The sequence below is a fragment of the Ustilaginoidea virens genome, chromosome 3 (assembly GCF_000687475.1).
Source record: "Ustilaginoidea virens chromosome 3, complete sequence".
Classification (NCBI taxonomy): domain Eukaryota; kingdom Fungi; phylum Ascomycota; class Sordariomycetes; order Hypocreales; family Clavicipitaceae; genus Ustilaginoidea; species Ustilaginoidea virens.
The window spans coordinates 279,323-291,862 of NC_057318.1; the positions used below are offsets into that span (position 1 = coordinate 279,323).

The 12,540-nt window shown below is 49.7% G+C and overlaps 3 protein-coding genes across 3 annotated transcripts; 2 read left to right on the forward strand and 1 right to left on the reverse strand.

The window, feature by feature from the left end:
* Positions 1–207: 207 nt before the first annotated feature.
* On the reverse strand, positions 208–600 carry UV8b_03369 (uncharacterized protein; the record flags this gene model as incomplete). Its single annotated transcript, XM_043140867.1, has 2 exons — positions 208–485; positions 555–600. 2 exons carry the CDS (start codon positions 598–600, stop codon positions 208–210), a joined length of 324 nt encoding a protein of 107 aa, XP_042996801.1.
* A 991-nt stretch (positions 601–1,591) lies between these two features.
* Positions 1,592–2,878, forward strand: UV8b_03370 (uncharacterized protein; the record flags this gene model as incomplete). The annotated part of the gene is made up of 2 exons (XM_043140868.1): positions 1,592–1,996; positions 2,048–2,878. The coding sequence occupies 2 exons, from the start codon at positions 1,592–1,594 to the stop codon at positions 2,876–2,878; spliced, it is 1,236 nt and encodes a 411-aa protein (XP_042996802.1).
* Positions 2,879–4,442: 1,564 nt separating this feature from the next.
* UV8b_03371 (uncharacterized protein) lies at positions 4,443–4,865 on the forward strand (the record flags this gene model as incomplete). The annotated part of the gene is made up of 2 exons (XM_043140869.1): positions 4,443–4,529; positions 4,584–4,865. 2 exons carry the CDS (start codon positions 4,443–4,445, stop codon positions 4,863–4,865), a joined length of 369 nt encoding a protein of 122 aa, XP_042996803.1.
* Between the last annotated feature and the right edge of the window lie 7,675 nt (positions 4,866–12,540).

Here is a 12,540-nt window from a genome sequence, read left to right on the forward strand (position 1 = left end):
GCCGTGCATGCTTTGTAGATGACGATGATGACTGATGAACTAACATACAGGTTCGATGCGGAAGAGAAAGAGATAGGACTATCGCGGGTCGGAAAAGCACAAATCCGACATCCAACAGCAGCCTTCGTCCCTTCAGGAAGAGGCACGCCTTGACTGCCATCGGGTTAAAGTCATGCACCCATTGGAAAGCAGTTGCATTCACCCAGTCTAACGGCGGCACTGGGGACAAGCCTGGCCCACCCGAGCGGTCATGTGATTCTGCGGTGCGGGAGTCGTGCAAAATCCACTCCTCCCCAATTTGGTGAGTTTCTGGCCGCAGTATTCAGGGTTCTTCTGGAAAAGATGACCACAGACACTACTGTAAAAGAGATACCATCCGCAATAGCACCCGGCAGGGCCATATGGGTTCCGGACCGGGTTTCGGCTTGCTACGAGACCGATTTGGCCTGGGCTAATGTCCGCTTGGGCCATGGCAAAGGTGGTCTCTGTGGGCGATTAGCTAAGCAACGGGCAGGGCAATATTGAGTCTTACACGGAATTTATAAGGAACGTACGGATAAGGCAGCGAGTTTGAGTAAGGAGAAGAATGTTTCTTGTCATGGACGGAAAGAATTGCCATTAGTTGACCAGCAGAACGGTGCCTCTTATAGCGCGAGCCGCAAGCCGCAAGCCGCAAGCCGCAAGCCAGGTTGGTAAAGGAAGCCTGGTCGGTATGTATTGTATTGGTATTTTTACCCTGGATTATCAGGCGCCCATGTTTTGATCCCCGCCCGCTAATCCCTTTGAAGTCTCATCGTAAACCGTGCAAAGCCTGCGATCTACCTGTTACGAGTAGGTTAGCATTTTGACAGAGGTAGAAGCCGCAAGCCAGGTTGGTAAATGAAGCCTGGTGGTAGGTACTAGGTACATACCTAGCCCAGGGCAAAATCAGAAAATCTGTTGGTTGCCTTCCTGTTGCACCGGGCCATCCAAACCGGCGCAGCAGCCCGAGGCAGAAAACTCCGCACTATGGGATTTACAAATATGTGATTGGCCAACTAAAACAGCGGACCCGCTATTACACTGTGCCAGCTGCAACAGATCCTGGCTACATAATAAATGACAACTTTTACACAAGGGAGACCAACTGCGTGTGATAGATGCCAGCTGCGTATATTAGATGCCTGCAGCAGGCATCTATTGCAGCTTAGTGGGGGCATACTTTCATAAGAGGTAGCCAGTCAGAGAAAGTAAATCTTATCCTCCGAGGCACGGGCCTACAGTGGCGTGCGCGCGCGAAGCCTAGCGCATCCGCAAAGCATGTAACGAGGTCTTTGCTCGCTAGGCAGAACTATTATTTCCTTCAAACATTTCCTTTGCACCAACTTTCTTCCTTCCTTCAAGTGTCTCCCCGTCCCGTCGCAATCATTACTTTCTGCTGCCGTCAAATGTCAAGAGGCCACTCCTTCAGTCTTGACAGTCATCCACGGCAAAATTACCCATCTTTTGCACGTTTTGACCTCTGAGTTGCCAAGTTGGATTGAACCAGATCAGTTGTAGCCCGGCTTCCTCCCCCCCAAAGTCCGGTCTCTTCAGCTTTTCCAAGACCAATATGATCGACCCTGAATACAGATTCTTCGCCCCCAGTGGCGCCATTTACCCTGGAGGTCCAAGCACCTGGCACGTTGTCGATTGGGATCAACGACGGCTCGTCTCAGTCACCATGGACGAGGAGCTTGAGTCGGAAGATCTTGCGTTCGAACATCTCGCCAAGTATATCGACCATCTTGCGCCCGACGTCTATGAAATTCACGTGTCTCCTACCGGTGACTTGATATCGACATCCACTGATCCAAAGAACGACGTGACACGGTGTGTTTTCCATCCAGACCTCGATACGATTCAACGGCCAGAGCATGTCAAAGTCATCTCCCGCGCGGAACTTGAGGAACTTGATAGACTTGACCGATGTCTTGACCTCGTCGTTTGTCCACAGTCCTCCGAGCCTACTAAGAAAGTAAGTAGTCGATCCGAACTGTTCTTTTTACGACATCTAACTGGACCTTAGCTTATCTTCAAATACTACTTTCTCTATGCACACTTGTTCTCTGAATGGCATGAGATGAGTCTCTGGATACGTCTTCCCAAGCATCCAAACATTGTCCCTTTTGACAGCATAGTCGTGGATGAGATTGAAGGACGATTTGTTGGGTTCACAACCGAATACATCCCGGGGGGCACCCTTGACGAGAACAAAAGTCGTACTTTCAAACTGAAATGGCTCCGTCAGCTTATTGGCGTTGTTGACGAGTTGAATCTAAACCTCGGGGTTGCTCACCAGGATATCGCACCTCGAAACATACTGATACATGAAGCGACGGATTCTCTGATGCTTTTCGACTTTAACTACTCGGCGCGTATTGGAATGCCCGGATACTCAGAGGCTAGGAACGACATCAAGGGGACATTATTCACAATGTACGAGATCATCACTCGCGATGATGATCTGCGTGCTGTTAGACACGAGGAACAAGACGTCTCGCGCATTGAACATACGGACTGGGTGAAGCATCCAGATGTTCTCCTGGACCACCCAATCTCGGAATTTCGCCAGGTGCTCAAGGAATGGTGTGAGAAGCGGCGAGCTGGAAAACAAATCACTGCGCATACAGAGGCCCCTAATTTCCTGGACTGGCCACCGGTCCCTGATCCGCCCCTTACTGTATACGAAAACTTCTACATAAACAAACCCGGGAAAGAGGTTATGAAGCTATATGATTGGAGAAGAAATGAGTTGCTAAAGCAAGGCAAGACTGTTTTAAACTGGCAGCGCCCTCCTCAAAGGTCTAAGCCAGGGGCGACGACTGGGACTGTCGGTACGAACGCCTGCGATAACTAGGAAAAATTAGCGTTTAATGAAACGGGAGTTTTACGAGTCTTGCGGACGAAGCATCTTCTCGGCTGCCGCCTTGTTTTGTTGGGGGTGGCTCTTCATCAAGAAATGCCCGTGCAGCAACGTACTCTGTGCTTATCGCGCAGATCCAGCCCACCGCGTCGTCCCCTCTGCCAAAGGCGTGTCTCTTTTGTTTTGATTGGGGGCAATGTCGTTCACGTCTGTCGAGGGCGCCACCTCCATCTTCTACCGCTGGATTGACTTGGCGACGCAACTTGGCGGCGCAATTGGCGATGCGCAGTTGAAGTCTGTCTCTGCCAGAGGAAATACGTAAATGCAAAAAGAAGCACCCCAAACTGAGATGCGCCATGATAGGCCACATGACCAGACGAAGTCTACGAGGAGCATTTGCGAGGCTGCCGTTGTAAGGGCCTTGGAAACAAGGGTGTCCGAGTGCCGGCCTGCTTGCTGTCGAAAACTCCGCAATGAGGCGGCCAATCCCTTGTCGTATGTTGATTTGCGCAGCTGGACCGCAGCAGTGAATACCAAGCTTGTCTGTTTGCTCGCAAAAGGCGGTCAAGTCGCTCTGTTCTGTGGCTTGGACTGAACGTACGAGGCGTGTTCATCGTAGCCTTTGAGCCTCACCAAGTACTCTGTACTACAACCACGCCCCCGCCTGCGAATACGCCTCTCTAATATCTTTGATCTCGACTAAGTTGTCGATTCGTGTCTGTTGATGGACGGTTTCGTCCGCGCAAGGCTCTTCCGTCTCCCCTGCCAAGCTCGTCGTTGCTGGGTTGTGAGCTATGCTGTTGTGTGCTTGGCTTCTGTCTCTTCGCGTTTGGCTGCACTGCGTCGGACGTTGCTTTCCTCTTCTTCTCGGAGCTGCCGTCCACACTTGCGGCTTTCTGCTCAGTCTCAATTTTGAGTGCCTCCTCCACTACCCATTCCACAAGAATGGTCTGGTTGGATACATCTTCCGCGCGAGTTTCATGGCATGCCGTTCATCGAGGTCAGATTTAGCATGATCCCTCGATCGTCTTATAGGGTGCTATTTGGATGCAGCAAGAAGTGTGATGTTTCACTGCCGGATATAAAGGGTCCCAGCAATTATCACTTCTGCTTAACCATTGATGAGCAGAATCGTTTTTTCGTCAAAGACTTGGGATCTAATGCTGGAACTGAAGTAACATACAAGAGCAAGGGGAAAGGTACGCGACGCAGCTTTAAATGGATCGTTGGCGGGGACAAGAACGCTCATCGAGAGAAAACGATCATCATCAAAATACACGACTATATTCAGTTCAAGGTTATTGCCGCCAACACGATATCGTATGCCAATCATGCACCGATAATGTCAAAAAAGTTTCGCCAGGGGAGCGCGGCGGCGCAAGATCTCATCCAAGATCTAGACATATTTCGGTCAGGCACAAACCTCCACACGGGGGCGCAAACACCGGGCGAGGGACCTATCTACGTGAAAAAGAAGATTGGAAAGGGAGGGTTCGGGGTCGTGATCCATTGTTGGAACGTGAGTACTGGGGTCGAGACTGTAATAAAGCGGCCATCAATGGAGATTATCAAGCACGTCGCCAAAAACGACAAAGGCTGGGAAAGATGGAAGGAGGAAGCTGAGAATATGAGGAAGCTTGCACACGTTAGAATGCCCCTAATCTCACTGGCATAGACGCCCGTTTCTAACTTTTTGTAGGAACACATTTTGAAGCTACTCCATACGACTTACGATCTATACCCTGAGTTGGAATTGGCATATATACAGGGTGGTCCTCTATCGAAATTGAAGAATGTAACGGTTCCCGAGAGCGTATTGGTTCTTGCTCAGTGTCTTTCGGCCTTGGCATATCTGCATGAGAGGCAGCTAGCGCATTGCGATCTATCACCAAATAATATTCTCATCAGGAAACAAGATCCCTTCCAGGTTGTCCTTACAGACGTTAGACTATCTAAGAATACTGCAGAGTTACAGACTTAATATGGCACTACTCCGTATATAGCACCCGAGGTTTTTAAGGATCGCAGCATCGAGTATTACTCCGCAGCTATTGACATCTGGTCCCTTAGTGTGGTTACGTGTGAAGAATTAAGAATCATCCCCAGCTACTCTAAGCATACGCGATATCCCAAGCAAAGTATTACCAAGCCGTCATAGTATAATGAAATCGTTAATTCTCCTAGGGAATTATATCGCTGCCGACCCGATAGCCTTAAAGGATTTTTACTTGCTAGCATGCTGGTCATATCTCCAGCAGGACAAAACTCTGTTCGAGGTTTCTATAATAGGTTCAAAGCGCTACCGAACCTCATTATAGGATTCAACTCGTCCGACAGGGTCTCAGACGTCTTATAGCATGAGTCCACAGTTATCTATTCAAGCGACATCGACACAAACGAGCAGAGTACAATACGATTCAAGAATGCAGCTCTAGCAGCTAATGCCAGTGACACTGATAGCACCGACGATAATAGACAGTCACTTGATAGGATAAGTTCCTTAGATGCAGGCTACAGTGATAACAGAGCAAGGCGCAGGTCTGCCGCGCCGCCACCTTCATCCCATTGGTTAGACACTAGGTCAAACTCAAAGCGGCCGACAGCAGAAATAGATCCCCAGAGCCCTAAGTCGAAGCGCCGAGGACGAAATCTGACAACTTTAACGGTCTGCTTGATATGGAGATTGACCAGGAGACTGCCGCGATCGCGGCTTTGCTGCAAGATTTAAGAAACGGTGCATACCGGGGACGCTGATCCCCTACCCCATTGTCCTTTTGGTCGCTAATAAATTTAGGTAAAGTGCGATAATTTACCAAGCCTATCATCTGAGAGTGTTCCATCATGGCCACCATGAAATCCGTTTGAGAACAGGCCCTTCAGCTGGAACAACTCGACAGAAGGCAGCATTCCGGATCACACTACTACTCGGAAGCCAACAAAGGCACATGAAGCATGCGAAGGAAGATCGTCCCTGTGCTCAGATCTCCCCAACGAATAGGGAAGACATAGAACAACAAAGGAGGTTATTGATTACAGCGACTCTGCCTGGTCTATCTCTAGGGTTCTCTATGCAAGCGCGCTGGGAAGTTGTCTGGCCAAATCACAACAGCATCAAAATTCTGCCATTTCCCATCAAGCTTCAGCCGCCCCTAGCGAGACAGCCGAAAGCGGAATTTCTTAAGCCGTACAGGTCAACGATGACGATGTAAGAATTCCCGTCCATTGGCACGGGGACCAGACAGACAGCCCATCCCCTTGCCACCGTATAAGAGCTTGCCGACGTTGGCAGCAGCGGGGTATTCGGTTTCAGAAGCGTCACACCGTAGCACTGGAAAAGTTTTGTTCGGCCCCCGCGAGCCGAATGTACTGTTTTATGATTATGGTGGGCAGAGCCCACGTCGAGGAGCGCAAATTGAGATGTGTGCAGCCAGGACACCACTACTGTCGGCCATGACATGCTGGGGGCCTACAGATGAGACCGAGAAATATTTACGGTGAGTTGTCATGAAAAACAGGCTCTAACCGGGATATGGGCGATATGCTGCAAGGGTTTTATGCAAGTGCTGTGGCATAGACTGCAAGCCTGTTGATTTCGTTGGCTTCTATCTAGCAAAGAAAGATTTTTTACGTGCTTGAGCAAAACTCGAACTTGACGGAACGATTCGTATCGAAACAGGAACATCCCGAGCGCACATCACATCAACGATACACTCACCTCGAAAGTCAACCAGGTCGATATATCCATTGCCAACGGCTGCGAATGGAATCCTCACTGCTATTTCAAAGGCATCTTCTCTGCCAGAGGAAATAGCGCGAGCTATATAATTGCGCAAGGACGAGACGTGTCTTGAAGGTCCAAGGTGATTCGCTTTACCGGCTTGGAGACAGAACTACGAAATGCCATGCCGACAATACTACCTGTTAGAGCTCTTGACGAAGAATATCTACTCATGGAAGAACATCGGATTACTCCACACTTCGGGGCGAAATTCCTCTCTCTAGCATAGCTAATAAGGGGGGGGGGGGGCTTTATTGACATGCAGTAAGTGAATACCAAGGACCAATAGGGAGGGACCAAAGATGTTGGAATGTGTCGAGGTATTTATGAAATACAAGGTTCATTTGTTCCACTTGCTGATGCGAAAGGGTTTCTGTTGCCGTCTGAAACTGAGACAGCAACCAGTGAATGGGTTCTGGTGCAAAAGTGTCTACGGGCGAGGCTGATACAGTCTCTAAAACCGGCACCAGTGAAGGTAGCGCCGGCTCAATCCGGGCCATGTGATGTAACGTAGCAGCCGGGACCCCCGCTCTTTATAATTACAGCATGTGAACATTGAGATTAGTAGCAAAATGACCACTTGTTTCACCTGCTAGGGCCCCGATATCTACCGCATAATGGTGGAGATGGTGTCCAGGAGTCGTATGCTAGGCCCACCAAGTTGACTACGACTCGAAGCGCAAGTCCTCGCCGCGTGAGGCCAGAAGCCGCGAGAGTTGAGTCCTGCACTCGCGCCGGCCGGCCCTCTCTGCACCGAGGGCCCGCCCAGAATCGCCCGCCATAGTACCGCGCAAAGCCAAGCCATCTCGAGCATCGCCTTACTAAAAGAAGGGTGTAGATAAAACAATTCAGCACATATTCTTGCAGGTAGTGGGGGTACCGCCCACACCGGTCCTGGACTTTACGTCATTTTGCGGCGGATGTGATTCGCGCTGCTGTCAAACAACCTCGCCCTTTTGATGTCGCGTACTAGACGTCACAGCTAGTGAAGTATTCTGCCGCCCAAGGCCTATTTAGAAGATTGATCTCCCTAAAAGCCTGTTGGAAAACGACCGAGGGGTACCCGCTTATACCCAGGTCGCGCGTGTGTGGTAAATGTAAATGCACCGGTCAATCACCAGTAACATGATAAGTATATTCCTAACGACTTATCCAGAAGGAAGGAAGTCAGGGGTTGAAGCCGACGATGGGGCCTTTTTTACATGTGCCGCAGTCACGTGCGGCGGTGCGGGATCAACGGCGATGCATGCAGCCAATGGCGTCGCAGGAACAGTGGGTCACTGCGATGGGAAGTGTTCAAAGGCACGGGTAAAACGCGACAGTATTGATTACGATGGCGAGATCAGCAGCCCTGAGCCACGCTATTAAAGCTACATGTAGTAGTGGTCATAGGGATGGTCCTTAGTGGCTGGGCTACCGTCACCCAGGTGCAGTGGCAGAACCGAGACAGAATGCGGCGATTACCGCGTCGAATCCAACGATTTCCCCTGCAACAGGAAGCCCGCGACGATTCCGACAGAAGAAGGAAGGAAAGCATAAATGCCTTGCCGCTCGCGCGCTTCGTGTCAAGTAGGCTGAAGCCAATGAGTTACGGCCGACCTTTTTCATCAATCGTCGCCAGAGCCCCCTCGTGCCTTTACCAACAAATACTCCCGTTCCGCTTCAGCCATGCGCTGCTCTCAGCTACTTGCCGCAGCGCCGTTGCCGGCACTGACTGCGTCGGCCGGTCCGTCTGCAAACAGGACTCCTCGCAGTCTTGTACCTTCTTGTCCGAGAATCGACAGGTCGTCAGACCTAGCGGACTGCGCAGATTTCGTCCTCTGCAACTGCCTGGAAGGACAGTTTGAATGCTACAAACGCAGTCTTACTCCTCGTTGCATAGCGAGTCGCTGCAAGTGCGTTGTCAGGAAAGATACCTAGCGAGGGCGGATACGAGGCAGGCAGGCCATCTGGCCAAGTTTGGATCGTCGCCGGCTCGGCCGGATCGTCGGAAATTGCACAAGGTCAACCGTCGCGAAACGGGACCGCGCTCCACTTGGTCTTGCGCGTGCGGGGAGAGATCGGGGCGTTGTATGCTGGTGAGCTGGCTGGCTGCACATGTCGTTGCTTCGGATAGCCCGGTTGAAGGGCATTCTCTGATAGGCGGCTACGGAATAGCGAAGTCTTGTCAGCCCCCATGATCTAGTCTTGACCCTGGAGCCGACCCTGTCTCGGGACTGCGGGCCGCATCAGGTGCAAGATGGTGAGTGTCACGGAGACGGCCCCCCTAAAACCCCAGGACGTCCCTTGTACAAGTATACGAGGCCGCTTGGTCGTGATATGAACACGAGCGTCCCCCTGCCAGAATGAGTAAGCATCTACGTACAACACAGCTTCATGAAGAGTCCTGCAACACCAGCCATGTAAAGGGAATTGTTGCTTAGGAACAACGAACGCAAATGTGTCTTTCAACTTGGGCGTTTAATTTGGCCTTCTATCGACCAGGAGAGCGACAGCACCAAACGGCTACCCCAACGTACCTCGCATGTCGTCGTATCGTCTGGCCAACGAAATCGGATCACGGACCTGACGGCTTGTCCGGACCGGAGAGCAAACCTGTTTACGCCCTCGGGTGCACGTACTGGACGGACTACCCATACCAGGACAGCTCTTCCTCGCCAAAAAAAAAAAAAAAGGGGAAATTAGGGAAAAGCATAAATACTCCACCACTCACCATCTCCAACTGAATGCTCTATATGCCAAGCAGGCCGCTTTTAATCATCAACGGCGCCACCTTTTTTCAAATTATCCCCAGAACCCCCTTGTACTTTCTGCCAACAAAGATTTCCGTTTTCAACCATGCGCATCGCATCCTTCTCTCAGCTACTTGCCTCGGCGTTGTTGGCCCCGGCATCGTCCCGTATTGGCCCACCCGGGTGGAGAGATAGAAAGACGGCTATTGCCCATTTTTGAGTGTGGGACACGCACACTAACCAAATACCCTGAATGCCAGGATCACGCATATTGCAGCTGTGAAAACAGGAAATTTACCTGCCATGATAAACGTCTCGAGTCTAGATGCAAAGTCACTGGCTGCACGTGTTAACATTCCTGAAGTATCCTGTGGCGGATGCGAGGCGGGCGAGGTATGCAACGTTAGATTTATATGGCCCGGTCAACGTGTGTTTATGAGACGGGCTGATTATTTTCCTTTAGGAGTTCGACAAACCCTTTTTGAAAGAGTATTTTCCACGCACTGGCAACCAAGCCTCGCGGAGACGTGGGGGTACCACCGACCTTACGACAGTGTGCAGGTTTTTTCACCGGACCTCGGGTTTCCTGTATAGACTAGTAAAGAGGCACTAGATACTGGTTCGGCTAGGTCCCCTAGATAATCCAGCTACTGTAGTTTATTATGATACTTGAAAAAGATGTACAGCAAAGCATAAATACCTCGCCGCGCTCTCTCTCCAACTAAAGGCTCCCAATACTATCCAGTACTATCCCAGGAAGCCGCTTTTCCTTATTCAAGGCCGCACCTTTTCCACCATCGCCAAGATCCCCCTTGGGCTTGACCAGCAAATCACTCCCCTCCTCAGCTATGCGCATCTCATCCGTCTCTCAGCTGCTTGCCATATCGCCATTGCTGGCTCTGGCATCGTTTGCAATGGCCAATCCGAGTCCAGATGGGTCAGGTTGGCAGCTAACCGGCTGCGGGAGTAAGAGTGAAAACTATAATCTACCTGTATGCAAAACCGATTGCTTCTGTGACAAAGAAGGTAGATTTTACTGCGGTCGGAACCTGTATGTTCTACAAGATCTATGTACGCGTGGCGGCTGTACATGCAAGCGTCAGTAAGGCACCTGGCATGGTGGATAGATGGACACTCGGGCGAGATGGCCGTGGATGGATGCTTGGGCGAGACAGCCATGGCTAGGTCCAAGCAGACCGGCTCAAGGGCGTTCAGGAGACATGTTTGTATACGCAGCGAGTAATTCGAAAACCGTGTTTAAGTCATCAACCACAGCCATTGTCAAAGGACTGTTCTCATACACAATACAAGAAGAAAGAACGATAAATATCTCTCCCTCGCTCCTCACCATCTTAAAGTAACTTGCTCCGATATCAAATAAGCAAATCTCCAACCACCAAGTCTGACCTTTTCTTCTTATCGCCAAGACCCCCTTCTTTCTTGTCACCCAAAAACCGACCCCCGCTCGCAACTATGCGCATCGCGTCCTTCTTTCCACTGCTGACTATGGTGTAGCTGCTGGCATTAGTATGACTTACAATGGCCGACAGGCCTTGGCGCCTTCATGGCTGTGGGTTCTAGAATCCAAGCCCACCTGACTGCAGAATACATGGCCGCTGTGCGGGACCAACTCTTGATTGCTGCTTGTGGTGCCGAAGCCCCTATTTATGCTTTTGCGCGGCGGCCTGCCTATAAACGTCGCCGAACGAAGCCCATCTCAAATATTTTTTCTTCCTCGATCAGGACAAGAAATAAAGAGCAGCAGAAAAGCGCTCTCCACCCGCCATCTTGAACCAAAACCAAGTTGACTATCGACGCCGACCACTTCCGGAAATTGCCTCCAGAGCCCCCTTGCACCTCTTACCAATATACCATCATCTCCCCCACACCTTCCGCCATGCGCATCGCATCCTTTTCCGCTATGTAACCAAGGAGCGCAAACTCTCCCTGGGCCATGTGATGTACTACCCCGGGTTGTGATTTCGCAAACGCGGGCAAGAGTCTTGATACCCGAGGTCCGGAGATTTGTTTCCCTGGTCTGGTCAGTAAACAGTTGTGTTTCTCGGCTACCCGAGTCAATGTACGATGGTTCGTCCACCAAACTATTGACGGCATACTCTCTGCTCATTTTGACATGGAGAGATCCGACTTGCGCAGGTCTAGCAAGCTCTGTCCGGCGACTGCCTTCAACTGCCAAACCTCGTATTATCTGGCCGCCGATAGGCATGAGCGTCGAAAGAGACAATATGCGGGGGGGTACAACATAGATGCTCGTATAACCCTTAGTAAATGTACAGCGCACGGCCTTGTCAACAGGCTTGCCCGCGCATAAGAATCCTGGGCACGCGCTATTCTACGCCGTTGCACGGACCGGATCGCCGGATCGGCCCATCAGTATTGTTTTGCACAGTACCGACGAGACTACATATCAACCGACCTATGCCCCCCCCTAGTCATTCGACCACCCCATAATAACTTAACAGACCTGACCAATGCTCTTTCCTAATATAGAGATACGCTAATAAATAGTAGTAGATCCTTTAATCTATAGTAGCCACTAGACTATAAATATCTTTATATATATTTTTTTATAGTGAGTGACTTCCCTTATATTTTTACTAGGTATCCCTACCTAAGAACCTAATATTAAAAGTAGATAAAGTACCTTTATATAGACTTTTATATCGAAAGTGACTTCCTTTCTTTTATTAGGTAGGTAGGTACCTAGGTCCTTAGGTACTATACGTAGAAAAAGTACCTTTATATATATTTTTCTATATAAAGTGACTTCTTATATTTCTACGAAGTACCTAGGTACCTAGTATCTAGGTACTAGGGATAGAAAAAGAGGTACCTTTATATATATATTTCTATAGAAAGTGACTTCTTTAATATTCTTACTAGGTACCCTTACGTAAGAACCTAATAAAACAGCAGAGAAAGTACTTCTCCCTATATTTTTCTAAAGAAAGCGACTTCTTTAATTTCTTTTACTAGGTACCCCTACCTAAGAACCTAGTAAAATATCAGAGAAAGTACTTCTCTATATAGCTTTCTATATAAAGTGACCTGACCCACTATTCCCTAATAAACCAATTATATTAAGAGTATAGCCCACAGTAATGGTCAGGTCAGTTAAGTTATTA